The sequence below is a fragment of the Phoca vitulina genome, unplaced genomic scaffold (genome assembly GCF_004348235.1).
Source record: "Phoca vitulina isolate PV1807 unplaced genomic scaffold, GSC_HSeal_1.0 scaffold12, whole genome shotgun sequence".
Taxonomy (NCBI): domain Eukaryota; kingdom Metazoa; phylum Chordata; class Mammalia; order Carnivora; family Phocidae; genus Phoca; species Phoca vitulina.
Window position 1 is genome coordinate 25,459,437 of NW_022589715.1, and position 27,959 is coordinate 25,487,395.

At 49.2% G+C, this 27,959-nt stretch overlaps 1 protein-coding gene across 1 annotated transcript; it reads right to left on the reverse strand.

The window, feature by feature from the left end:
- Positions 1 to 600: 600 nt before the first annotated feature.
- VAX2 (ventral anterior homeobox 2) lies at positions 601 to 27,959 on the reverse strand. Its single transcript, XM_032411200.1, has 3 exons — positions 27,722 to 27,959; positions 10,210 to 10,397; positions 601 to 1,029 (listed from the first exon to the last, which is right to left on the reverse strand). The coding sequence occupies exons 1-3, from the start codon at positions 27,957 to 27,959 to the stop codon at positions 601 to 603; spliced, it is 855 nt and encodes a 284-aa protein (XP_032267091.1).

Below are 27,959 nucleotides of genomic sequence, written 5' to 3' on the forward strand. Positions count from 1 at the left end.
GATCTGACCTTTCATCGTTTACCCCTCTTGAAGGATTTAACATTGCTACCTCTCAAGTATTTTTGTTTCAAAGAGGAGCTTGCAAAGAGCAGTGTTTAACCAACAAAAGCATCAATGTTGCCACCACGGGCTTTGCAATGTGCAGGTGGAAGCTCTAATTGGGAGTAGGAGTCAGGTGCCTGTCAGCCCCCACACGTGTGGAACCCCGATCCCCACCCCGCAACTGTGACCGTGGCTGTCGGGGCTCTCGTTTCCGCCCTGCGCGTTAGAGCGCCCCTGGCTCAGCGCGTCCTCCTTCCCAGTGAGGAGGAGAGAGGGGGTTGAGGGCAGTGGTGGTGCTGTGGGGACTCTGTTTCCCTTCTTGTCATTGTTTTCCTTTTATTTCAGTGAGCGGCACACACGCACACTGCACTCACACACACAGGCTGCGGGACCAAGGCCTTCCGCTGGACAGTCTCTGAGCTGCGGGCGGCCGGGCGGCGTGCGCTGCTCCCCGCGCTCTGCGAGCCGGCTCCGGGCGGTCCACGGGGCAGGGGAGGCGGGGGCGTGCGGTGCCTGGGGACTCAGTGTCACGGGGGCGGGGGGGGGGGGAGTGGAGGCTTACACGTTGGCTTTCTTGCCACCGCCAGGGCTGCCTGCTCTCCGGCTGTAGGGCTCGAAGGCCGAGGAGCCGAGTTCATAGCAGGCAGGCAGGTCCAGGAGCGCGGCAGCGGAAAAGCAGAGGGCTGGCCGCGGGGGTGGCAGCGGCGGGGACGCCGAGGCCGAGGTCACTGGGTTGAGGCACGGGGAGGAGTTCCTGGGGTCACCCAGTGAGGTGCCCCTGTGGTGGGCAGGCGGGCCCAGCGGGCCAGGGGTCAGCGCCAGGAGGCTGGGGGCCCTGGGCACGGACAGCAGGCGGCCCTGCTCCAGCAGCCGCAGGATGTTGGAGGTGGCAAAGGCCTCGGAGGCTGAGGAGGACGCCCGCTTCTCCAGGTCTCTGCTCTGGTCTTTCTTCTGCTTGGTGCGGCGGTTCTGGAACCAGACCTTCACCTTGGGGCAGAGGGTGGGGAGGGGTGTCAGGAAGGGCGAAGCAAAGTGGGGGCAGGTGCGAGGAGAAAAGGAGAGGGAGGACATGGGGGGTAAGGGAGTGGGGAGTGGGGGAGCAAGGGTGGAGCGAAAGGGGGAAGAAGAGCATTCAGAGCGTCATTAAGGCCTTCCCACACCAGCCTGCTCTGGGTGAGCCAATAAGGGACCCTGCCCTCCAGATCACGGACATGGGGTGTGTTCTAGAAGGCAGGCACAGACTCCTGGTGGGCAGCATCCTCGGCCTCGCAGAGTGCTCACCCCATAGGGAGGGGCATGGTCCGAGAAGGGCCAAAGCGGGGCCCTCTAAAGCATGGGGCCTCGGGCAGCCGCCCCTGCCCGGTGTGAGGACCATCCCACGGCTCCTGGTCTTGACCCCCCACACTGCCTCTGAAGTGAGCCTTCTGTCCCCATCTGTTTGAACCTTTCAGCAGCCACCTCCCACCTCATCCCCTACAACATGACAGGTCTCTTCACATGACACCAGGTGTGACAGCATACAGCAGGATGTTGAGGGGGGGCTTCCAAGGGCGACACTCTCAAACCTGGGGACAAAGAGGTGCCAAGTCCTCCACATCTTAAGTGAAGCCACCAACAAAAGGGCAGAGAGAGCCCCTTTCCCAGGTCTATGAGAGGAGGCAGGACCAACCTCTACCACCACCCAGCGCCTGGTGCTCCGAGCCCTGCCCTGGTCTGTAGAAGAAACCGGAGGCTGGGAGGGAAGCTCAGTGGTCAGCCCTCATGGTGCCGGGATTTCCTCCCCACTGTGAGAAGGACAGCGTGCCCCCTTCACGGACAGCCAGGAGCAGGCTCTGGAAGAACCATGTGTAGGGACTAGAAAGGCCTGAGAGGAGAGTCTGACGTCGCTCCCCAGCTGGAACACTTGTCAAACCCAGCACTGCTGCGCCCAGATTTGTGTCCCAGGAGTACAGAGGCTGGGCTTGCTTCTGGCCTGGAGGTTTCAGGAGGCTGGCAGCTGGCTGGGACAGTGTGTGCCCGCAGGACAAGGGGGGATGCTGCAGAGTGGAGGGCGCACAAAGATAAAGGACGGGGGGGGGGGGCTTGCTGGTGGCCTCCAGCTTTGGGAGGGTGTAAGGGAGGCCAGCCACTCCTATGGCTCTGGTGAAGGAGCCCAGAGACAAGGAGGAGGAGGCAGGAGTGGGAGGGCTGCCTGGGTGAGGATGAGGGCTCCCTAGGGCGATGCCTCAGGACCCCACCTCCTAGGAGCAACCACCCCTCCAGCGCCCTCAACAGTGAGTCAGACCTGTTCTGAGTGGGGAAGGGGAAGAAGGGATTTGAAACAGACATGAGTTTGGTGTTTTAAATTGGACTGGATTGAGTTTCAATGACAGAAGGTAACCAGAAGGTTATGGGATCTACTTGAGATTGATTGATTCGTTCATTCGCTCAATCATTCATTCAGCGGATGTGTGCTGAGTGCCTACTACCTGCTGGGCGCTGCCCTCGACGTGGGGAATCAGCAGTGAGGAAAGCAGAGCAAATCTTTGGTGTGGAGGGGACAGCATGGAGGGGGAGCCGGATGAAGAGGGCAAATGAGAACAGTCGCGACTGTCAGGGGCGCGAAAGGCTTCGAGCAGTGTCTCTCAAATTATTCGCGCTTAGGAACCACTTTTTTAAAGTTTCCAGTCTGTCATAGACCAATGTTTTTGTCAAATACAGTTAAAACGAATTACACTTACTCTCCATTTCTGCACTTAACCGGTCCTGGACAGATAACAGTTTGCGGGGGACACCAGCCCGAGAACACCACTTGGAGAGACACTGGTTTGGAAAAAAGGGGGAGAGGGAGCAGAGGGGACTAGCTTATTCCTGGGTGGCAAACACAGCCTCTCTGAAAAGGTGACATTTGAAGGAGATATCAGCAAGGGAAGGCCAAGAAGCACTCGACCAAATATGGTTGAAGGAAGCGACTGGAAAGAAGAAAACTTTCTAAGTTTGTCACTCCCGGAAACTCCAGGAAAGGGTCCCACCAGACCCTCGGGGGAAATGGCTCTGTATGTCGCTGGATTCCTCTCCCCTGCTGGGAAGCCCCCTGGCTTCTCTGCCCTGGTTAGCAGCCACCCTTGTAGGCCCTAGGCACCACCCCAAGACCATCCCAGCCTCAGTTTCTCATCTCAAAAATGGAGACAAAAATACCTGGACTGTTGCAGGGATCAGATAAGGAAGTCCATGTAGATGGCTCCGCATGCTGCCTGGCCCACCCTCCTGTGAGCTCCTGGCTCTGAACTCAGGGCAGAGGACAGACCCAGAAGTCAGGATTCCTGTCCTGGGGAAGCTGAGGGTCTAGGGGGAGGGCGGCATTGACCCACTCCCAGCAACAAAGGGAGTGGCAATAACAAGAATGTGATCCATAGGGCGCCTGGGTGGCTCAGATGATTAAGTGTCTGCCTTCAGCTCAGGTCATGATCCCAGGGTCCTGGGATCAAGTCCCGCATCGGGCTCCCTGCTCCTTGGGAGTCTGCTTCTCCCTCTGCCTCTCTCTCTCTCTCTTCTCTGTCTCTCATGAATAAATAAATAAAATCTTTAAGAAAAAAAAAAAGAATGTGATCCATAAGGATGGACAAAGATTTTACAGGGGGTCTTGTCCTGCGGGGGCAACAGGGAGGACATGTGGGCTGGCCCTGGGTGGGGGAGTCTCCTGGGGAGGAAGGTAAGGGAGGCAGGGGCTGGGGTCTGGCATACCCATTTCTTGGGCCCTTATGGGCCCCATTGGGGGTTGTCAATCTGGGCTGCACTTTGAGATTATATGGAGTCATTTTCTTATAAAGCCTGATGCCCATGCCCCATCCCAGCTCACTAAATCAAAATCTCTGCGGGATGGGGCCTAGGCGTCCATATTTTTAAAATATTTCTGGGTGTGATTCTAACGTGTGAACTGTGGTAGAAGGTCCTGGAGCTGCAAAGGTGGGGGAGAAGCACCCTGCCCGTCTACTTCCTATCATCAGTCCCACAGTGCTTAAAGGGCGAATTTATAAGGCTCAGCAAACAAGTAAGAGACAGGCTCAGAGCCTCTGGGCTCATCCACCCCTTTCTTCCAGGAAGCTTTCGATTCTACCAAGGGGCCACCCTCTCTCAGGGTTAAATCTGGGTACAGGTCCTTTAAGGCCCAATTCAGTTGCATACTGGATAGGCCTGGGTCCTGTGCAGAAGCATACTTCCTGAGGCGCTGGCCTCCCCTTGCCTTCCTGGTGCCCTGCTGTGGTCTCCCTGCAGGCTGCCATCTTGCCTCTTCCCTCTCCTGGTTCCTCTGGAACTCAGTGAATGCTTGGGGCCTTCATGCCCTCATCCCTTGCTGGACCACACTGTGAGCCACACACCATGGGAGGGGCATGGTTTCCAGCTGGCTGCCAAGACTAGGGAGGTGTTTTCTGGGAGATCATCTATCCTCCTCTCTGGGCTCATGGTTGGTGTTAAATCCCAAGCCTCATTGTGGATTGGATTTGGAAATGGCATTAATCTTTAAGAGGCTGCTTCCTGTGACTGTGGGCACATTCCTATGAACGGTACTTGCGTATCTGGGATGGCCCTGGTTTTTGTAACCTGGAAGGTACCACCTACTCTGCTGTTCTGGACGAAGTCATCTGGGGCAGAGGTGATGGGTATGGGGCTGAGGTAATTGTCGAAGAGCCAGAGCTGCTCTTATCCAAGCTAAGTGGTGATCAAGTCAGTATTGGGACTTGGCAGTTTGTTTTCAGCCTAGAGCCTGGGGCCCCGGCCTTGAACAAGTCCCCCAGGTCAGCCGAGTGAGGGGAGTCCTGAAGCCAGCCTCCCACCTTCCCTTTCTCCACAGCCATGTTTCTTGTTTCCTGCTCTGCCTCTAGTCATTCATTCATACAACACATAAACAGCAAACATCCAATCCATGTCAGCATTGCCAGGTGCTGAGAAAACAGGAATACCTAAAACTTTATCTGCACCCATTTAGTTCTCAGACACCAGCAGTGGGGGAGGTGGACAGGTCAGCAAGTGTTACAAGACAGTAAATGTTTTGGTAGAAGCAGCAAACAAGATAGTGGAGAAGATCCTGGGGTCAGACAGACCTGGATTCAATTCCAGTTCTCTCCTTGATTAGTGAGAATGGCATGGGGCAAGTTACTTAAACTCTCTGTGCCTCAGTTTCCTTATCTGTAAAATGGGATTGTAATAATGCTTTCTCATAGATTTGCTGTGATAACTCAATGAGCTAATACTAGTGGATTTAGTAAAATGTCTAGCAGATGCTGAAGTCTTTCCAGTAGGGTGGTACCACATCAGCTGAAAAACATAGAGGTTGTCAGGTCTTTCCTAGAAATTCTGACTTGGAAACTGTGGGCCGAGCATGGAATCTGAGTCAGGAATCTGTATTTTAATGAGAACCTCAGGGGTTCTCCATAAAGGTGGTCTGCAGACCATACTTTGAGAAACACTGGTTTAACCACGCGCTACATATTCTCCTTGAAACAAAGCATGGCGACAAGGTGTATCGGGGGTTTCTAAACACAGGGAGAACTGGGCTAAGTGGGACTGTCCTAGTTCTCTGATGTGGGGAAGACCACATGCCACTCTAGGGGGATGGGGGGTGGGGGTGATTCTGATGGTTCTGAGAAATAGCTCTCTCTGAGACCCCCTCCTGCTCTCTAGCCCTGGGGTCTCGGCAAGGCCAGGGCCAGAGGTCAGTTGTGTTCTGCCTGGTTCGCTGTCCCAACCTCTGGAGAACACTTCAGCCTTCAGAACTCTGTAGGTGGTGGGGAGGGAAGGCTTCACTGTTCTGTCCACCAGATCCTGTAAGGGGGTTCTCATTAAAAGTGCAGACAACTGAACTGGGCACATAGAGGTTAAGGAAGAGATAGGGAATGAGAACAGGCCCTGAGTGAGCCCACATTCTCTCTGCCTGAATTAGGACCCTCCTGATATCCAGGAAGGGGGTAAAGATGCTGGTTGGCAGGAGGAAGAGAAGTGGACAGAGGCAATTGCTCAGAGAGCAGTTGGGGGCATAGTCAGGGGAGCGCCAGAGGGGAGGGCTGCACGTGGCACTGAAGTCCTTGGGTCCAAAATGACCTTCAGCTTCCGCTCTCTACTAGGCCTGGCTACACCATGGTTCCTGTTCTTGGATTTCCACAAGATTGTGTCTCCTGTTTTACCCCTTCGGAGTCCATCTGTCATTTGAGCACACTTGAAGGAATCTCTTATCCTTTCCCCCAGAAAAGCCCAGACCAAGACACTTAGGTAAATCAGAGAAACACCAACCCCCAGAGAAAACTCTGACATATCTTCCTGACATCTCCCCTTGGATCTCAAACTGAACTGATCCAAAACAAAACTCTAGATTCTTCTCCCACTGTCCTGCTCCTCCCCAGCTTTCTCAACCTGTTGACATGGCATCAGTGACCATTTTTCACCATACACCTGTTCCAGCCCCAGCCACTTCTCTCTCCCTTGCCCTGTGCACGTAATTCATGATGAGCAAGTCCTAACAGGTTCTCCAAATTAGAGTACGTCTCAGATCAGTTCACTTCTCTCCTCCACCATCACTCAGAGTCTGAGACAACACGGCAGTGGCCCCACCTCGTCCTCTCGTCCCCATTCTCCAGATGTCAGAGTGACCTCTGTAAAATGCCAGCAGTCCTCCCTTCAACACCTCACCAGGGCCTCTAGACACTATCTGCTCTGCCCCACCTACCTTCCCTACTACCCTCCAACTCCAGCCACACTGGCCTTCGGACACTTCCAGAACATTCTATGCTAGTTCTCACCTCCAGGTCTTCACAGTTACCCTGAGTCTTGACTCCTCTTCTTCTCGCTCTTCTTCTGGCTGACTCTTCCCTGTCATTCACACCTCAGCCCACTGTCGTTCATCTCCTCAAAGATCTCAAAAGATACTATGTATCTCCTGGTACATAGTAGGCATTCAGTAATAATTTTGAACAGAGGTATGGGTGAATATACAGAGAATTCCACCAAATTTTAGCTGTATATCCTAGGGCAAGTTACTAACCTCTCTCAGTTTCCTGAAATGGGGATAGTATTACCCATAAAACCATCTTTTTATAGATTAGATGAGCTAATGAATGTGCCTGCTTGATTTTTAATTTTTTTAAAGATTTTTTTTTCTTAAGTTTTGCTCCATGCTGGGCTTGAACTCATGACCCTGAGATCAAGACCTAAGATGAGATCAAGAGCCGATGCTAACGAACTGAGCCACCCAGTGGCCCCTAAAATATTTTATTTTTAAATAATCTCTATACCCAGTGTGGGCCTTGAACTTATGACCCCGAGATCAAGAGTCACATTCTCCACTGACTGAGCCAACCAGGTGCCCCAAATATGCCTGCCTTAAATTTTGAGCATGTTATTTAATTGCTTTGTGCCTCAGTTTCCCTCTCTTTAAAGCAGAAATAATAAAGGCCTATTCTGGTATTTAAGAAGTGTACATATTTGACCTTTGTCCTGGTTCTTGATACAGAGCCCCTAAAACCCTTGGAACTCCTTGAGTGAGAGGAGTGTCTTTTGTCATTGATAACAGGCCCCTTTAAGCCACACCTGAGTTTATGCTAACAAGGTGACTCAGTGGGCCTTGCACAGTTTCAGGAGCACTGGTCCCAGAAAGACCACACCTGTGATTAGAGGTTTGGAGCCCCCACCCCTGCCCTCCTGGGAGGGAATGGGGCTGGCTTATAAAAACTCTTCAACAGTAGGATTCAGAGAGCTTCTGGGTTGATGAGCATGCTGGGGGGGTGGCACACCCAGAAACGGGATAGAAGCTCCTCGAACACCCCCACCCCAACATCTTGCTCTATGCATCTCTTCCATTTGGCTCTATCTCCCCTGCCACCAAATTGGGCTATTTCTGAGTTCTATCCTTTACGATAAACCTGTAAATGAAAGGAAAATGTTTTCCTGAGTTCTGCGAGTCATTCCAACACATTGCCAAACCTGAGGAGGGAGATGTGGGAGCCCCCAATTTTAGAGCTGGCCAGTCAGAAGTACAGGTGGCCCCTGGGGACTTGCACCTGGCACCTGATGGGACACTGTCCTGTGGGACTGAGCCTTACGCCGCGTCGTCTGTGCTCACAGCAGGAGTTGGTGTCAGAATTGCATTGACTAGTTTGACACCCAGCTGGTGAGAGAGAATGGGAGAATTGGTTGCTGTTGGTGTTGGGAAACACCACACATTGGGTGTCAGAAGTGTGGTCGGAAGAAAAACCTCACTCCCCTCCCACGAGGTCTTGGTGAGGACTACATAATTCAGGCCACGTCAAGTTCTTAGAGCCTGGTACAGAGGAAAGTCTCCGTAAAGGTTAACTGTGCCTTATAGTATCTGCAAGACCTGGGGCTGGGGACAGAGAAAGGACGGGGTAAGCAAGAGTCAGTAAGTTGAGGATTCACTGAGGGGTCTCTGTTTGCCCAGTTGTGTGCTAAGCTCCCCAAGGAGACCTGAAAAGGAGATGTGGCTTTCAAACACATTCTTGTCCTTGGGAAGTGGGCGCTAGCTGGGGCCAACACACCACACCACACACACACACACACACACACACACACACAAACACACACACACACACATATACACACACACTTTACCAAGCCATGTGGAAGGGTCTCTCGGAATGAGGTCTTATGGAAGTCTTCCTGGAAGAGGAGGGGTTTGGCCTTGACCATCAAGGGCAGGTACACGTAGGGTGTCTAGGAGGCAGAGCAGGGGAAGGATGAGGACCGAGAAGGAGCCTGGGCATCTGAGGTGCCCTTGGAGAGCAGAGCTTTAGGGTAGAGTGTGCGGGCAAAACTAGGCCAGGCAGAGGGCAGTTAGGACAGGGAGGGGCAGGTATCGAGGGGTGACTCTATGCCTGAATTTCCCCCCAGGAGCTCTGGCCTGGCCCAGCCACTGCAGCCCTCCGTCTGGCAGGACCCGGCTTTCCAGCCTCCAGACCGAGCATAGCTGCAGCGAGGGCCCCTTCCTCCCCTGCTGGCCCAGTTACTCTTGGGACTCAGCAACTGGCAGCAGCAGGACAAGAGGTCCAGGCGGAGATGGCCCAGGCCCGCAGGACCTCAGCCACCCCTGACGTCGCTGCAGGGTGCCAGGCACTGCGGGGCCTCCCGTATCCGCCCGCGCCTTCCCCAGGCAGCGCCCCCTTCCAGACTGTCTGCCTCCTCACTCCTCTCCTTCTTTGCCTCTTCCCGCTCTAAGTCCTGCTTTGGCCATTGTCATACATTTATTGACTTAGCTCCCTCATATATGACATTAACCTACCAGAGCTCTTGCTCAACTAAGGGTCCCCGAGTCATTCTTTAAAAGCTCCAGGATGGTTGCCGGTTTATAGGTAGCATGAAGATGCCAGACTGCTTGCCCAAGTCCTAGCCCTGGGGCTTATTAGTTGTATGACCTTGGGCATAACCTCTCCTCCTCTGTAAAATGGGATAATACAGGGAGCTACATCACTGGGTTGCTGGGAGGCATTGGTGAATTACCATATGCGGAGCCCTCAGAGCAGCTCCTGGGCACACTGAGTACTCTTATTATCACTATCGTTATCCTGAATCTCTGTTACCAGCTTGAAATGCCTCCATTCACACAGAGTGCAAACGCTTTTCCTTTGGGTTACGCTTATTATTGCTAAAATACTAAGCCCTTCCTGGGTGAAGGGGGTGTTCAGACTCCTTCTCTCCAGTAAGAACTTCTGAGGCACAGTGGGATCAAGGGTATGTATGGAGGGAATGTATGGAGGGTGGGGAAAGGCCCAGAATGGGGAAATGAGAAGTCCTCAACCCAATTCTGTAATGTTTCTTCTCTTCCCTGGAATCTTTGCTCCTGGCAAGCCAACCCCTCCCCAACGTTTACTGCAGGGTCCCTCCTGCACCCACACCCCCTGAGTCACTCCCTGCATCCTGGACGCCCCTCCTTCCTATTGCTCTGGCGGGTTCCCATATTCCAGCCCAAAGTGCCTGATGCAGTTGCGGGGCCCCCTATTGGCCTACGCCAGCGCTCTCTCTCCACACTATATTTACTACTCTGGTTTACCTCTAAGCTTTTCCCTAACGCATGTCTGAACTCCTCCAAAGCTGGGTCTCCCTTTAGCAGCCCACAGGTCTCATACCCCACAAAGTCCCCAGGCTGCAGGGCAGGGGTGGAGCGGCCTGGCCCTACCGGCTTACCTGGGTCTCGGAGAGGTTCAGCTGGCGGGCCAGCTTGGTGCGCTCCCGGCCCACCACGTACTGACAGCGCTGGAACTCCATTTCCAGGTGGTAGAGCTGCTCGGCCGTGAAGGATGTGCGGGTCCGCTTGGGCCGGTCCAGGTCCAGACCCTTAGGCAGGATGATCTCCCGGATGGTCCCTTTGGCATCTGCAGGGACCATGAAAAGAGGCTGGTTAGTTCACTAGGTAAGGAGTTAGGCCACCAACAATCATCTTCACAAGAGGTAGTGTGATCTAATGGGGAGCTCTTTGGGCCTGGGTCTGGCTCTGTGACCTCTGACAAGTGGCTTACCCTCTCTGGGCCTAGCTTCCTTAATCACTCAATGCAGTATGTTGTATCTATTCGGCATATATATGTGAATGGGCCTCATTACAAATTTCAAGTCCACTGCCATAGTCTGGGCAGAAAGGATTCGCTCTGACCCAGCCAGGATTCTTTTCCCTCAGCAGAGTAAAAGGACAAACGGAAAGAGATATACCAAGTCCTCAAGTATAGAGGAGAGGATGGGTTAGAATTGGGTCTGATCAGTCAGATAAGGCTTACTGGAGGAGATGTCCAGAGCCAGGTCCTGAGCCCTGTGGACAGGTGTGCACGCATGGGTGAGCACTCAGTCCACAGACCCTCCTGGGGTCCGCGAAGAGGCTAGCTAGTATGGGGTGGAGGGCAGCCTGGGGAGCTGGGATCCCCAGGAAAGAGCCCAAGGACCACTGCCACCAATCAAGCTGCTGGGGTGCCTTCCAGAGGGGAGATTTCTACCGCTCCCCATGTACCTAGTTCTGAGCAATAGGACCACCCTCCTGGGTCCTAACCCAATACCATCCATGCATAGAGTCTCCAATATTTTGAAGCCTACTTAAGAGAGGTTGAAAACCTTGCAGCCTATATTCACCGGATATTCCCACTCAAAGAACTGAGAAACAAAAACAAAATGTTCGCAAAAGTAAAATATGAGTTGGAGGGGGGGCTTCTGTGTATACTCAGCTGTAACTATAGGGGCAGAGATGATCCATGTTCACCCTCTAGAAGCGTATGGCAGGGCTGCTCATGTTTTAGGCATAATAAAAGCTGACACCTCTGCTGTGTTTGCTCTGGGCCAGGCACGGTTTTCAGCACTCGAACCCTCCCAATGTCTCAGTGAAGCTGGATTATTATTAGTCCCATTCTACAGATAGGGAAGTGAAGGAACACATTTTAAGTAACTCACCCGAGGCCACATTGACAGTGTTCCATCAGCTGCATAAACACCCTCACTTTACTTTATGAATACCATCTTCTGGTAATACTTAATGATTCGATGGATAGGTTATAATGAAGAGAACTTGGGTCATGGGTATAAAAAAATGGAATCTTCTGGACAGGTTCCTCAGAGCCCTGGAAGGCAGAGCAAAGGACTTGCATTTGGGATGTGCCATCTGTCAGGGGACTCCTGTGAGCCTCACCACTGTGGATTCTGCTTTTAGAATCCCTGCTCTAGAGGGTGACCCTGACCCCTGTCCCTCTGAATCCTCCACCATATGGTTTATGAGATGGTTCTTCCTGGCTCCTGCCAGGGCCTGCTCACGTTTCCTCCTCCAGGGTATGTGTTAGCTCCTTGTAGGCTCCTGGCTCGCAGGTCCTGCCCCTGCCCTCAGAGGTGCTCAGTGGAGCCTGGGGAGAAGCTGTGTCTGGGTCAGGGAATACAGTCACTCTCAGAGGTGGTCTTCCCCTCACTAGGCATGTCTTGTGAGGGGGCTGGGCAGAGCTCATCAGATGGACATGGGCCCTGCTCTTGAGGTGGTGGTGGGAACCACAGGCCTTTTGGGACAACTCAAACTTTCCCTCTCTGATACTTTCTACATTCCGAAAAGGTGGGGAGGTAGTATTTGCAACCCCATTGACTGGGTTCCCTTTGCTCAGGTCCTATTATTTCCAATTGCAAGATCCGTCTCAGAACTTCCTCATAACACCCAAGTGACTCCATCTCTAAAGGCCTTGATTTTTTTTTTAAGATTTTATTTATCTATTTATTTATTTGACAGAGAAAGACCTGAGAGGGGGAACACAAGCAGGGGGAGTGGGAGAGGGAGAAGCAGGCTTCCTGAGGAGCAGGGAGCCCGATGCGGGGCTCGATCCCAGGACCCTGGGATCATGACCTGAGCCGAAGGCAGATGCTTAACGACTGAGCCACCCAGGCGCCCCTAAAGGCCTTGATTTTATTAAAAGTGTTTTGGGGGGTGTAGACTGGAGGAAGGGTGGTGGGTGTCATATGTGGTGAGAGCAGCTTCACATCTCCTCAGTGAGCCTCTGGAGACCACCGGAGCCTGGGTTCCCGACCACTGGGGTCAAATCACACATGTCCCCCGTCCTTTCCTCTTTGTAGAAGAGCTGAGACAAGCATTCCTGCCTCAGGGAACAGACAAGGTCAGCTCTTCCTCTCAGGTTTAGGGAAGGCAGGAATCATATAAGAAAGGCAACTTGCCCACCAGATATCAAAACCTGCCATAAAAATAAGCATAGGAAAAGATATTCCACATCGCTAGCCATTGGGGAAGGCAAGTTAAAACCACAAGAGACACATATTAGAATAGCTAAAATAAAAAATACTGAGAGTGTCAAAGGCTGGTGAGAAACTCGATCTCTCATACACTGCCAGTGGGAATGTACATGGTGCAGCCACTCTGGAAAATGACCTGGCAGTTTCTTAAAGGGTTAAACATACACTTACCATAGAACCCAGTGACCACGCTCCTAGGCCTTTATCTGAGAGAAACAAAATCTTAGGTTCACGGCAAAACCTGTACATGAATGTTCACAGCTGCTTTATTTATAATAGCTCCCACATGGAAACAAGCCGAATGTCCTTCAATGGGTGAGTGGTTAAGCAAACTGGGGTAAAGCTATACCATGGGATATTAGCAATAAAAAGGAATGACTATTGACAGACACGACAATTTGGATGAATCTCCAGGGAATTCTACTGAGTAAGAAAACCAAAGTCAGTCCCCAAGATTATATAGCAATGATCACAATGACAAAGTTATAGAAGAAGAGAACAGATCCATGGTTGCCAGAGGTTAGGTAAGGGAGGGTGTGACTATCAAGGGGTAGCATGAGGAAGTTCCTTGATGGTGACAGAACAGTTCTCGGTTTATGGTGGTGGATATACAGATCTATAAATGTGGTAAAGTGTCATAGAACTATATATAAAGACAAAAAAATGAGTGCATGTAAAAATGGGTGAAATTCAAGGAAGGTCTGTAGTCTAGTCAATTATATTGTACTGATGTCAATTTCCTGCTTTTGATAATGTCTTATAGAGGGACGCCTGGGTGGCTGAGTCCATTAAAGTCTGCCTTTGGCTCAGGTCATGATCCCAGGGTCCTGGGATCGAGTCCCACATCGGGCCCCTTGTTCAGCGGGGAGTCTACTTCTCCCTCTGCCTGCCGCTCTCCCTGCTTGTGCTCTCTCTCTCTGAAAAATAAGTAAATAAAATCTAAAAACAAACCAAAACTAATTGCTAATGTTTTATAGATATGTAAACTGTCACTTTTGGGAGAAGGTGGGTGATGGATACATAGGACCTCTCTGTCAGAACCTCTCTGTACTATTTTTACAACTTCTTTTGAGTCAAAAATTATTTCAAAATAAGACATTAACAACAGCAACAAAACATGCCATGAAGCTACAATGAGGTTTTGTCCCCGATGAGGACAAATCCATCGGTGCGAAAAATACAGTAGCATTTCCCCAAAATGCCTCCACATTCCACTTGTGATTTGTAAGGTGATTTTAAATGGTACATAAATAAACATTTGTCATTTTGAAAGTTATGTACTTATTTTAATGTTTACTAGAAAAAATTTAAACCTATGATTTTATGTGCTTAGGATAAGGCAGAAGGAGGTATTTAATCTTAAAATGTATTATGCTAAAATATTAAGTAAGTAAACAGAACATAAATATAACAGAAATGGTGAAGATGATATTCAAATGACTGAAAATCAGGGAACAATGGAATCAAGAGTGCACAAGAAGACCCACGTATACATAGTGGTAGAGTTTATGATAATGGGAGCATTCTAAATGGAAAAAGGTTGATCTGGTCAATAAATGGAGTTAAGTAGATGGGTGCCCATAAATCATCTATTTGGAATAAAATTAAGTTAAATTCCTATCTTTCATCATAAATGACAATAATTTTCAAATGGATTAGAGAGAAAATCGTAGACTATAAAATGACAAAAGTACTAAAAGGAAATATAGGATGATATTTTTATAATCCTGAGCTTGGGAAGAGCAAGATATAAAACTAGAGCTGTAAAGGAAAGACAAAGGATATATCCGACTATATTAAAGCTAACGCCTTTTGTAGGACAAAAGGACCAAGATCAAGGTAAAATTAAAAAAAAAATTGAAGAAAAAACTTTTTAAAATGGTAAAGAAATTATATATAATGCAATAATAAATGATTTTTTAAAAAGGAAATAGTCTATTAGAAAAAAATGGTCAAGTAATTTATCTGGGCCATTTACAGAAAAAGATGTCAAATGACCAATAAACATAAGAAAAACGAGCACAGCTTCACAGAAATCAGGATGATGCAAATTCACACAACAATGGAAAATCATTTATCTCCCATAGGACTGGAAAGACATTAATGAATGGTTAATAAATCAGTGATGAACTGTAGGGGATGCCACACTCCCATTCAATGTTGGTAGGACTGTAAATTGTCACCACCTTTTAAGGCTGCATTTGTCAAGATTAAAGACACACATAACTTTTGCCCTAGCAATTTTATTTTAGTATGTATTTATCCAGAAAAGCATACACTCATGTGCTCCAGAGCATATATAAGGGTGTTTGCTGCAGCATTGTTCAAAATATTGAAAATTTGAAAGCAACCTCAAGGTTCCCCACAAGAGAAATGGCTGAACAAATCATGGTAATTCATACTACAAAATAGATTGCAGCAATTTAAAAGAATGACAAAGTATCTATATGAACTGACATTAAGTGAAAGAAAGTTATAGAATAACGTATGCAGTAATATCCCACTTATGTAAACAAAACAACTATGCATATTCAACCATTCAACATATATTTAATGACCACCTACTATGTGCCAAATACTATTCCAGGGTCTGGAGATATAGAAATGAGCAAAATAAACAAAGTCTTTGTTTCCTTAGATCTTGTACTGTGGACAGAGAAAAATAATAAATTTTAAAAATGAATATGTATGTAATGACAAATGTTGGGAGGACAATAAAACAAGATAAGAGGATATTACTGACCCTCTCCACATAACTGAAACCCAATAACCATAGTGTGTGTGTGTGTGTGTGTGTGTGTGTGTGTGTGCGTGGTTGCTATTTTAGCTATAATAGAGAAGGCCACTCATCAAAGTTAAGTTAGTGGATAAATCGTGAACGCTGTTCACCAGTGTTTCCAACTCCTCCCAAGCACATGGTAGGGTTGCACTAATTTTCTACACTTTGAGATTAGATATGACCATATGACTTACTTTAGCCAAAAAGAAAAGGTGAAGTCACCTTCAGATGAACACTCATAATTTGCCACACCCCTTTCCTCTCACTGGGATGGTCCTGGAAGCAGGAGTCAAAATGGACTGTCATAGCCTGGATCTCGGAGTACCAAGCTGAGCCCGTGCCCACTTGTGATGGACTTATAATGTGAGTGAGAAGTACAGTTGTGTTTTGTTAAAACTCAAAGATTTGGGGTTGTCTTGGACGCAAAACCTAGCCCCCTGGATAGAGCCCCCTTCCCTGAATTGTTCCTTTTCTGGGTGGAGTTTGGGAGAAGCACCTGGAAGGAGGGACAGCTTTAATTCCAGGGCCTCCTTGTGGGTAGGGACTCCTTAGGGTGAAAATGCATGAGTCTAAGGGGAATGACTCCTGAGGCTTGCTGCCTTTCTGGTCTCCTCAAAGAGGGGTGAGCCCGAGGGGGATGGGAGAGGGTGATTCTGTCCCAGGAGCCTTTGCCTTGGGAGAGGTGGTCATTCCTGTCTGATAATGGCTAGCCAATGCCCCTGACCTCTAGGACCAAATATTACCCACTCCTGGTCCCTCTCCCAGTAGACTCCCACAAAGCCCTACCTGATTCCATCTCCTAGCACCTGGGTAGTTCCTTTGCATGACAAGCTGGTAATGTGCTGATTTTTAAGTGTGACAAGGTCCTTCCTGCCTAATCTACAATGTGATTATTATAAAAATTCCTTATGGAAAATTCATCCTCAAGTTGATTGGGAAAATTGAAAATGGAAGAATAGTGAAGAAACAATGTGAAAGAATGAGGAGAAACTGCTTGCATTACCACCCAGAGGAACATATTACAAATCTACAGCAACTAAAATGGTGTGATGCCGGCACAAGAGTCTGGAAGCAAATCCATGCATATTTGAGGATTTCTATAAAGAAGACATTTCAAATTAGTGGGAGGAAAGATAGGATTATTAAAGACCTGGCTTTTGGACAACTGGCTCATTATTTGGAATAAAGTAATTTATCTCACACTGTGTGCAAAAATAAACACAAGATAGATGAACATTTTTCATATAAAAATAAGCTCCAAAAATTGAAGAAAAACATACACAATTTTTAAAAAGGAAAATAAATGACAGATTTGAGTACCTAGAAATAAAAACTTTTGCAGGATGAGAGACAGTTAAAAGACAAACAACAGATTAGGAGAAAATATTCATAATACATGCATAGCAGAGTCCTAATATCTGGTACAAACAGCCTCTAGAGACTGAGATGAGTAAAGTCAAGCAGTGGGAAACTGAGCAAATTTATGAAAGGGTTATTCAGAGAAGAAGAAATGCAAGTGTCTAATAACTATGAAAAAATACTCAAGCTCAGAGGGAATCAGAGAAAATCAAAGTTAGAACAGCAAATGAGATCGTTTTTTTCTTTTTCCAGATGCCATATTTTATCTATCAGCCTGGAGAAAATGTGCTGGCAAAAATGAGGGAACATATAGGTTCTCTCAAGCTCCATTGTTAAGAATATTTGTAGAGATGGGGCGCCTGGATGGCTCAGTTGTTAAGAGTCTGCCTTCGGCTCAGGTCATGATCCCAGGGTCCTGGGATCCAGCCCCGCATTGGGCTCCCTGCTCCACAGGAAGCCTGCTTCTCCCTCTCCCACTCCCCCTGCTTGTGTTCCCTCTCTCGCTGTGTCTCTCTCTGTCAAATAAATAAATAAAATCATTAATTAAAAAAAAAAGAATATTTGTAGAGGACAATTTCACAATGCCTAGCTAAATTAAAAACCGCCTAATTCCATTGTCCTAGAAATCTGATAGAGGTTTCTACTCCAGAGAAATATTGATACACTTTGATAAAGACAGACTCACTGTGGCATAGTCTGTAAGAGAAAAATAAAGGAAAAAGTTCAATGTTTATCACCGGAAATATTGTTAATAAAATCACAGTATTAGTCATGCCTTTGGCTTTTATGTAGACATTAACAAGAATGAGGTACATCCCCATACACTGACCTGGATGGATGTCCCTTATATACTACTATATAAAAACAGCAAGTATGTACAAACCTATTTTTATAAAGAACAAAAAGTAAGACTAAGACTACACTCTGTGTGTGTGTGTGTGTGTGTACTTGTGTCCACATAGGATCAAGTCTGCAGGATGAACACCTCTCTTCTGTCCACTGTTCAAGAGTGAAAGCTGGTGAGGGAGGAAAAACTTTCCCTAATCTTACCTTGTGTACTTTTTTGTTTGGTTTGTTGCAAAGACTATGTAACAAAATTGAGTTTTATCTTTGGTTGGAGAAGAACTTTCTAACAGAGAACTAAAAGCCCCAAGACAAATGACCATTAGATATGATTACAATTTAAATTTGAGTTCAGAAAAAAAAACCTCACAGAAAAAAAAAAAAATTTTTTTTTAACCTCACAGCAAATTTTTTAAAAAGAAAAAGATTTGGGCATATTTGCAACACATGTCACAGAAAAAGGGATTATTTCTTTAGTATAAAAATAGCATTCACAACTATAAGAAAATAATAAACCAATACAGAAATAGCTAAGCACATGAATAAAAAATTCACAGAAGAGGAAATTAAAATGAAGAATAAGTATATGAATATAGACTTAACCTCACTAGTAATTAAAAATGCTAATAAAAATAATATATTTTTTTCACTTGAAAAGACCTCACTCTAAAAGATCCAGTATACCTAGGTTGGAAGGATGAGGAAAATGGCACTTTTATACACAATTGCTGGGAGTATACATTTTTGGCATGAAATTTGGAAATATCTATCACACTTTTAATATGATATATGTGAAATAATGCTTATTATTTTAAACATTTTATTATGAGAAATTTCAAACATATACAAAATTGGAGAGAATAGTGTAATAAGCTCTGATATACCTATCCCCCAACTGCAACAATTACAAATTCAGGAACAACCCTGTTTCTTCTCTATCCTCATAATTTTAAGTAAATCTCAGACATCATATCATTTCATCCAGAAATATTTCTATATGTATCCCTAAAAAAGACTTCCTTTAAAAAAACAACCACAGTACTACTGTCAACCAAAATCATTACCAATCATGCCTTAATATAAAAAAAGTCCTACATGTTTCCACATTTTTCAGATTGTCTCATAAATGAGACTTTAAAAAACCATCTGTCCAAACTAGGATACAAAGATGCTCACTGATGCATTGTTTGTAGTAGTGGAAAAGTAGAACCAACCTAAATATCCATCAATAGGGGACTGGTTAAATTAATTATATCTGCAGAATGGAATATCATGCAGCTGTTACAAAGAACAAGTCAGTTCTAGACAGCAAGATGTTGACAAATGTTTATAAAATGGAAAAAATTTTGCAAAAAAAATCCCACTCTTGTAATATATAACTTATATATTTACATTTTTCATTTAGTAGAGAAAGTTTGGGAGGTTACATCCTGGGAGTGTACATGCTTTATGGGGGGAAAAATGAAGAAGTTCCAATTTATACATGATATAGCAAAACAGCATGGTTGGTTTTGTAATTGGAAAGTTATTTTATACATCAGAAAATAAAAGACATCAGAAACAAATTAGAAGGAAATTATAAACTTAAAAAAACTGCAACACATATTGAAAGCAATGAGCTACTATCCTTAATGCTGAGTTTCTACAAATCAATAAGGAAAGGAATATTTGAAAATTAAAAATGGTCAAAGGAAATGAGTTAATAGATAACGCCAGAAGAAATATACTGGCCAATAAATATGAAAAGATAGTTAACTACATTAATAATAAATGAAATAAAAATTAGAATGCCAATGAGGTACTACTTATCACCTATACCATTGACAAAGATAAAAAAGATATGTAATGCCCAATATGGGCAGAGGGAAAAGATGAGGTTATAAACTACAAAGAACAAGATGACAATATGAGGGTGTAAATTGCAAAGAACAATTTGACAATATCTATCAAGATATACAGTACAAACTGATGGCAAGATTTAGAGATACAAGCACTTTCAGGCATTGCTACCTACTGGGGCTGGGACAGGGGTGGGTGGGGAGTGGAGTGGTATACCATCTATGGAGGGCAATTTGGCATTATCTTCCAAATTACAAACACACCCAAGTAACCTGCTTTTAGGAACTTCCCTGACATATACCTACACACGTGGAAATGACCAAGAAGGAGTTTACTTATTGCAGCATTGTATATAATAGCAACATATAAGAAAAAAGCTAAATGTCCACCAATAGGACATGGATTATACAACATACATTATGGTCCACCCAGTCCATATAAATGGAATACTATGCATCTGTGAAAAACCTGAAAAGAAATCCTTTACATCCCCAAATATACTGGTAAGTGAAAACAGCAAGGTGCTGAAAAATATAGAGAGATGTCACCATATGGGTTAAAAAAAAAAAAAAGGCAAGAAAAAATAATATAGCGGCCCTGACTTGCGTAAGCATGAAATGGTTTTGGAAGGAGAAATTAGAAAGTAAAAAAATGGCTGCCTTGGAGCTGGATGGGAACTGGAAGACGGAGGGCAGGGATGGGAGAGATTTTTCACTGCGTATGTAAAACAACACAACGTTTTGAAGTTCGAATCATAGGAGCAAATTACTATTTTCGAATTAAACAAAACACGTTTTTAAAAACTGTCGTGTGTGTAAACCTTTTGAAGCAGCAATTGCACTGCTAGGAATTTATCTCACGGAAACACTCAAGTGCGCAAAGACCCGTGCCTTGGGAGTTTATTCCACAGTGTTTCCATTACAGATAAACAACCGGAACATCCGTCCAGAGGTTGGGAGAATTCGGGCTTTCCCCAACCAAAGGGATGCTTTCGGTTCCGTCACGGAACAGCGCGAAATGGTTGACCCGAAAAGATGACCCCTAGGGAAGTTGCAAAACAGCTTCTGTAATAGGATTCGGCTTTTGCTAACGTTTGTACGCAAGAGTGGGAAAATCTCTTGGAAGGACACACCTGAAACGGGGCACCATGGCCATCTCGGGGAGCCTTCTACCGCTTCGGGCTTGGTTTGGCTCGGTTTTTGAAATTGTCTTCTGTGTACCGTGCGAGTGTGGCCGGGGCTGCCCGCAGCCGCACCAGTCCACGCGGTGCGCGGTAGCAGGGGCAACACCGAGCGAACAGAGGCTTTGGTCACCCAGTGATTTTAAGCTCCAGCGGATGGCTGGAAGCCTGTGGATTGAGCGCGGAGGAGGGGCGCGGATTTAGCTAGCTATTTCTTCCCCGCCCCCTGGCTGGCTCTGCGGGCGGAACCTCCAGCTAACGGCCGCAGAGAGGCGGGAGACTCACTACCGACCCCACCGCCCTGCGCCTCGCACGACCTCCTGCTCCAGCCGGGACCGGCCTCTAGGCGGCCTCCCCAGCTGGCCCTGGGGACCCAGCTACGAGTCAAAGAAACATAGTTGAGGTTTTCCAAGTTTTCTATTTCGGTGGTTCCCAAAGTACAGGGCTCCACAAAATTCCAAAAATATGGCATTGGCAAGCTTATGTTTTAACAATTATCCTGTGTTCTGGCACCATCACCGTTTCATTGAAGGAACAGTATTGTAACGTCAAAAAATGAGGATGTCATCTCAGAACGAACGTTGTTCCCGAGGAAGGGCGTTGCAGTCTTCTTCCTAATGAAATACGCGACGTTGACAGTTTTGTCTCCTTTCATTCACTCGACAAATATTGACTGTGTACTGTGTGCTAGGAACACATCTGGGGAGATCGTGGATTTGGCGGGCGCGGGGACCTCTTCCGTGGTCCTGGCGCGGCATCAGGACCCGGGCTCCGGGCACCTGCCTCGCTCGAATTTATCGCAGGCCTGGCTTCCCCGCGGGGGCGGGTCGGGAACCCTGCACTTCCCAGTGTCCGAGACAGTCTCTTGTTTGGGAAGCTGAGCGCTAGCAGCTCCTGGCGCTTAGTAGGTATTGACTGATGTTTGTGTAAAGAATCAACAAGTGAAGGGCAAGATCGCAGGAGAACGTGGGAGAGAGAGATGGTTCGAGAAGCCTTTGCGGGCCCCAACTAGCACCTAACAGCCGACCCCACCCACCTCCTCGGCTGCGCTCGAGGTCCTGGCTTTCCCACATCCGTCCACTCATCTGCTTTGTGGACCAGATCCGGTCCGGCGCTGCCACTTCTTTCCACATTGTTCGAAGCCACCCTGGCACCCTCAGGCCCTCCAAACTCCCTCCTGGATGCTGTGGGGGACGAACCAGACGCCTACCCCACTCAGCTCCCAGGGATTCCTAGGCAGGCCCACTCAGCCTCGGTGTCCTTTATCAGAATTTCTCAAACTGGGGTAGGGAACTCGGCGGGATACACTGCTGTGCAACCCGCTACCGACTTTATGAGGAGTAAGGCCAATCTTTTATTTTTTAAAAATTTATTTATTTATTTTTAGAGAGAGGCGAGAGAGAGGGAGACAGTATCAAGCGGACTCTGCGCTGAGCGGGGAGCCCAAAGCGCGTCTCAATCTCATGACCCTAAGATGGCGACCTGAGTGGAAACCAAGAGTGGGATGCTTAACCAACTGCCTCACCCAGGCGCCCCAGAGCTATCTTTATTTTATATTAAGCAAACAGGAAATAGAAGAATAATTAATATGCTTCCTGTGCCCCCCCCCCAATGCAAATCAAAGAGATATAGGGAGGGATCTCAGGGCCATTATGGCCCCAGGCTCAGTCAGGGGTAATTGAGAAAATGGCCCAGAGCCAACAGGACGCCTAAAGGCTCTCTCTCCCTACAGATGGTGCACAATGGGCCAATGCCCCAAACCGGAGCCATCCCTTGACCTGTATCAGCCCAAGGACAAACACCCCCATGGTCCCCTCCCTCCCCTCCAGTGCAAGTACTCACTCACAGTCCCAGCCTCCTGGCCCTGCAGGGTGAAGGGGCTGGAGGTGGAGGGGGTGGGGGAGCACCTAGAAGCTCTGACTCTGCAGGTGTGTGTGTGTGTGTGTGTTTGCACGTGGGCGCGGCGCACACGCGGGAGACGTGGCAGTGGGGCCCCAGGCCCTGGAACCCAAGCTATGGCCCAGAACAACAAAAATAGCATGAGAACACAAGGAGCCTTGCATAGTTCCCTGAAAATGCAAACAGTGCACGCAAGACACATCAACAAGACGACACATTTGGTTGCGGGGGCTGCTTCTGTGTGTGTGTTAGGGTGGGGGGGACGCGTGTATATAAAGGGAAAAATAAAGACCAAAAGGATAGCACCGGGTCCAGACCCTTGATGAGAATGTGGGTCCTTCTGCCAAAACAAAGCAAAAGTAAAGATATAATAAACATAAAACAAAACAATCCCAGGGAAATAAAAAAAGAAACCTAACACATCTGCACAGGCCCCCAAACTAAAAATTAAAATAAAACCAAAATTCCAAAGTGCGGTCCCCTGCATGAACCATTCAAACCTTTCAACTGCTGCCTGGGGCCCGGTCCTGGGTAACCGCGTCTATTAACAGACTCTCGTGGAGGCTAGGGTCCTGAGGTCCACCGAAGGCCCAAGAGCTGGGACTCAAAATCCGGTGTTCATTTAGATACAACGATCTGCCCCGTCTTCTCCGTTGCCAAAATGCCCTCTGGGCAAGCGGGCAGGTGTGCCCTTGCGGAGCTGCTGCAACTTGTAGGGTGGGGCCTGCAAGGTCAGGGCTGAGCCGCTCTATGTCCAGGGGCTTCTGTAAATCCAAGTAGAAAGCGAGCAGATTCGAAGTGAAGCTGAGCCCAGATCTGGCTGCTGGAGGGGGTAGTCTGTTCCCCCCCAGGCCGCTCTCAGCTCAAGCCCCAGAAGCCTTGGCCCCTTGCCCAGCGTCTTCAGATGAGTCTGGCAGCCAGGGCCCTGCCTGGTGTACGCTATTGTGCCCTCTGTAAGCGTTCAGAGTTTCCCTGTTCTGGACCACACCAGCACTGCCCCCACTAAATTCAATGCCTCCCTTCCCCACACCCACATCCGAAGCAAGAATTGCCAGAAAGAGCCAGAGGCTCTGGTCTTCCTGGGTTTTCTTATGTCCTTAGCCACCAGGTGCATCCATCAACTTCCCAGGTGAAAGCATCTCAGCTAGTGAATGCTGGTGTGGGGGCCAGTTGTTCACTCAGTCAAGGGATCTCTAACTTTTCCTGTCCTCCTGCTCCCAGAAAGAGAAGTGTAGAAATGAGGAGGGGGGCTCCCCAGTTTTCACAGCAGGGGAGCGCTCTGGGGGCAGCCGTGATCCTGTTTCACCGGGGCCAAGGTGCTCACACTGGGTCGAGGACAGAGGTTGCAGCCAGAATGGGGTTTTGACACCCAGAGGCGTAAGGGACCACTTGGGATGAGCAGGTAGCGGCGCTGAGCATTGTTCGTAAAAGTCGGTGACACTAGCGGGCGACTCTGCCGGCTCTATCCAAAAGGGTTGTTGAATTTGCATCTGGATTAATCTGGGAATCACGCAGGCACATTCCAGTGCGCGGGTGTGAGCACAGATTGTGAGGTTGCTGGAAGTTTTGGGTGAAAGTTGGTCCACGTCTTCTAACTGCCGGCATCCCTGCTCCACCGAAAAGGCCACTGCATCTGGTCTGCAAGTGCGGTCAGAGCCACGGCTGGGAGGCGGTCTGTCCAGCTGCCTCCAGCTCGTGGTTGGCGCGCCCTTTCCAAATACAAAACAAAAGGATCCCCCATCCGTGCTCCTCACTGACCTACGGGCTGTGCATGCAGAGGTGTGCGGTGGCCTACGCGGCGGTCTGGTCCCGTAGAACCGTGGCTGGGTACGCCGGGGGGTGTGCGGGCATGCCTGTTGGGCACACACACCTCGCATCCTTGCCGAGTTGTTTGCGTCCATGTGCGGCTTGAAGCGGCCTCCATTTTGAGGTGGGGATGCAGCAAGGTCGGCCTCCCTGGCTCCCTGACCTGCATTTCGCAGAGGGAGCAGGAAACTTGAGCGATGGGTGGAGTGAGGGTTCCTCGAAGGGGATTGGGGAAGGCCACACCTCGTGGTCTGCAAGGTGGCACTAATCCTCCTTTCCACAGCCGCCTCTCAACCCCTTGGCTGCTCACCTCCCAACTCAGGCGCAGCATTTTGCCAAAGCAAAAAGACACCAAGTCCCCTGTAGGGGGGTGAGCTGAGCTGGGAGAGGCTTCTGAGGAAGGAGGCCCATTCCCTGAGTGGTTTGTGGGTCACCTCAGAGCGGGCCCCTTTCATTCAAAGAATATTTTTGGAGATACCGCTGGGCGTTTGCAATTTTATAGACATCACCTCTGACCTTTAGCACTGACTTTCAAAGTGACAGCTGTGGGTTTCTGTGTACAGTGAGGAAACTGAGGCACAGAGGGGCAAAGAAACTGGCTCAAATTTAAAGGACTCTAAGGCTGGTATTCCAAACCAACTTCATTTAATTCCAGTACACACACTTTCCTTCTATTCCGCTGTGCCTTGGAACTCCCCCCAACAGATCAGCGTGGAAAAGAAACAGAAAGAAGTGCAAAGACCCAGAGGAAGTGGGGTTCTTTTCCAGAATTCTCACCCCATCAGCAACCTAACGGTCTGTGATGGCAAACACCTCCCTTCCACCTTTTTATGATTTGCTCCAAAAGTACTTTGGGAGGATGTGTCCTGGGAGGTCAAGGGCAAAATGGACTCTCTGCTTAAAGCACACTGGAGGACATTCATCCTGAGGCCAAGGCACTACAGACTTCCCTTGACCAGTGCCAGGACTTCCATCTGTTAGAGCCCCTACCCTGAGCCCCGGTGGGACCAGGAGTGATGCAGGTGACCCTGGCTAGGAGGAATTAGGGCTAAATGACATGCCAGGTATCTCAGGCCTGAAATAACCTCTTTTTCATTAAATGAGAAAGGGCAGAGGGATTTATGAGGGTCTTGTTTACCTTTCATTTCTTTTAGGTGTGTAAATACACCCTCTATGCTGTATTTCGATTTTACTGTACAAATATAATGACATTGCTGTATGTGCATACATGCATTTATGAAACTATATCTCCTGACCATGCACACAAGCTGCCCCACGTACAGTGTGTGTGTGGGGGGGGTGCCCATCTCTGTCCAGCTGTGGACTGCTCCTAGCATGGGTGGCCTCCATGCTACGTCACTCCTACCTTCTTTGAGTCTACACCTGGGAGTTCTTAAACTGGCCATCTGTACACAGAATTTATTTATTCTACATGCAGAGTTAGTAGAGTGGACGGGATGATATGTGGGCACAGAACTCACAATTGTCCAGAACTCACAAATACCCACAGATGGGGTTTGAGGTGGTGAGTGTCACAGGCAGGGACCTGAGAGTCTTAATCTGGGAGTGTGGGCTTAAGGAGATGATTTCTTCATTTCTGGAAGCCCTGCAGATTTTCTCAATGGAACTCCAAGCTAGCTGCTGACATCTTGTATTCAGGACACCCTACAGTCTATGAGAAGGGATATAATTTAATCCCAGGTGCCCAGCAAGTCCACACACCTGCTGGAATTGCTGCTGGGTGGGGACCATCCTCATACACAGTCCTGTAACTGCCTGACCCAAGCCTGCCCTCAGAACAGCACTTAGTGCCCCATCTTTAGGTGACCACACCTGACACCAGGAGTGTTTCCAGAAGACCAAGGTCCTTGAGTCTGTGTCCAGACAGTCATCAGTTGACTTTACATTGGACTGCCTCCATGCTCAACACTGGCCCTGTCCCCCATTCCCAGAGCCACCCAAACCCAGCCACTGTGGGGAGGCTGTGCGAAACCAGGCCAACCTGTCCTAGTCTGTGTGTGAGTGGCCTAGGTCAGATCAGACAAAGTCGGGATCCTGGCGCTGGAGTGTCCTGGGGCCAGCGTGAAGCTGGTTACCCTTCCCCAGGCCCTGGTGGCGGGGGAAATCAGCTCTGGCCGGTGGACTCCTAAAGCCTCGTGGCTTGCAAGAGGGCGCTCAGGAAGCAGAGGCAGTAAAAGGGCAGCGGGAGGAAGCCGGGCCAGGGAGTTGGAGAAGGAGGTCGGGTGTGGGGGGGGGGGGGCCCGTTACCCGCGTGTGGCCTCTTCTGGGCGCTCGGTCTGCGGGTGCCGGCGCTCCAGACCTTAGGCTCCTAGGGACGGGCTAACCGCGAGACCCCGGAATCCCCTTTCTCCTCCCATCTCTCTGGGCGAGGCCCGGATCCGGCGAAAGCTGAGCCTAAAGCTTCGCGTGAGGCTGGCTTTGGGGGTCGGGGGAAGTCAGCCTCGCAGTGAGGAGGCCAGGCAGAGCTGGGTACTCGGGAGCAGTCCAGAAGCGCTGGCACGAAAAGGGAGCTGAGGAGAGCTCGGCAGAGAGAAAAGGCCAGGAAAGAAGAGAGGAGGGCGAAGGGCGAGGGAGAAAGGGAGAGCCGCGAAAGGCCAGGCCGGGAGAAGGCCGCGCCGAGAGCTGGCTGGGCCCAGGCGCCGCGAGGAAGTGGGAGCCGAAAGAGCGAAGCCCAGGCGGCAAGCGCCGCGCACGCCGCCCTCCGTGTCCCGGTGCCCTCTCCCGGGAGCAACCGGTGCGGTCTGCGTCGCTGGGAATGGGAAACGAGGCTGGCCAGGCGGCGGGGAAGCGCCGGCCTTTTCCTCCCGTGGTTCCGGACGCTGGTCCCTCCTCGTCCTGACCCCGCCGAGCGCTAGTGACGCTTTTCTCCGCACCCGCCGTTACGGACGCGGGGCGGGGACTGGCTCTCGGCATCCCGCACTCGCGTCTGTGCCCCCGCCACCGTAATCGGCTGGGATGGGCCTAGGGTGAGCGGCCGGCCCGAGAGCCTGAGAACTGTAAGGCAGTGACACGGGGATCTCTTTGGTCCCATTCGCCGCTTTGTCCCCTGCACTCAGCTCAAGGTTCAGCACACAATAGACGCTCAGAATAATATTTGCTGAATGAATGACTGAGTGATGACTGACTGGTTGAGTATATGAATTGGAAGGTGGAGGCAGCAGAAGGGGTAGGGTGGGGGTCCGGTGGGCCAGGGCCGCGAGCTGTCCGCTTACCTCGCACCAGGATGCGGCGGTAGTGGTCTGCCTCACCGAGCCCGGGGTGGCCGTCGCTGTCGGCGCCGCTCTCCCTGGAGCCCTCGGGGCTAGAAGCAGAGGTCCCTCCAATCTCCCTTGGGCTGCGGAGGCCAGCATCAGCACCCGACTCCTCCGCTCCGCCTCTGTCCTCGCCGCGCCCGCCGCGCGCCTCCCGGCGTGCGGGACCGCGGTCGCGCTCGGCGCCCCCATCGCCCAT

Excerpts from the sequence above, each read along its gene's own strand:
- VAX2 (XM_032411200.1), bottom strand. The coding sequence starts at position 27,959 with ATGGGCGATGGGGGCGCCGAGCGCGACCGCGGTCCCGCACGCCGGGAG. Across the intron at positions 10,398-27,721 it reads CCGCCGCATCCTGGTGCGAG|ATGCCAAAGGGACCATCCGG; the intron begins GTAAGCGGACAG and ends TGGTCCCTGCAG. Across the intron at positions 1,030-10,209 it reads TGAACCTCTCCGAGACCCAG|GTGAAGGTCTGGTTCCAGAA; the intron begins GTAAGCCGGTAG and ends CTCTGCCCCAAG.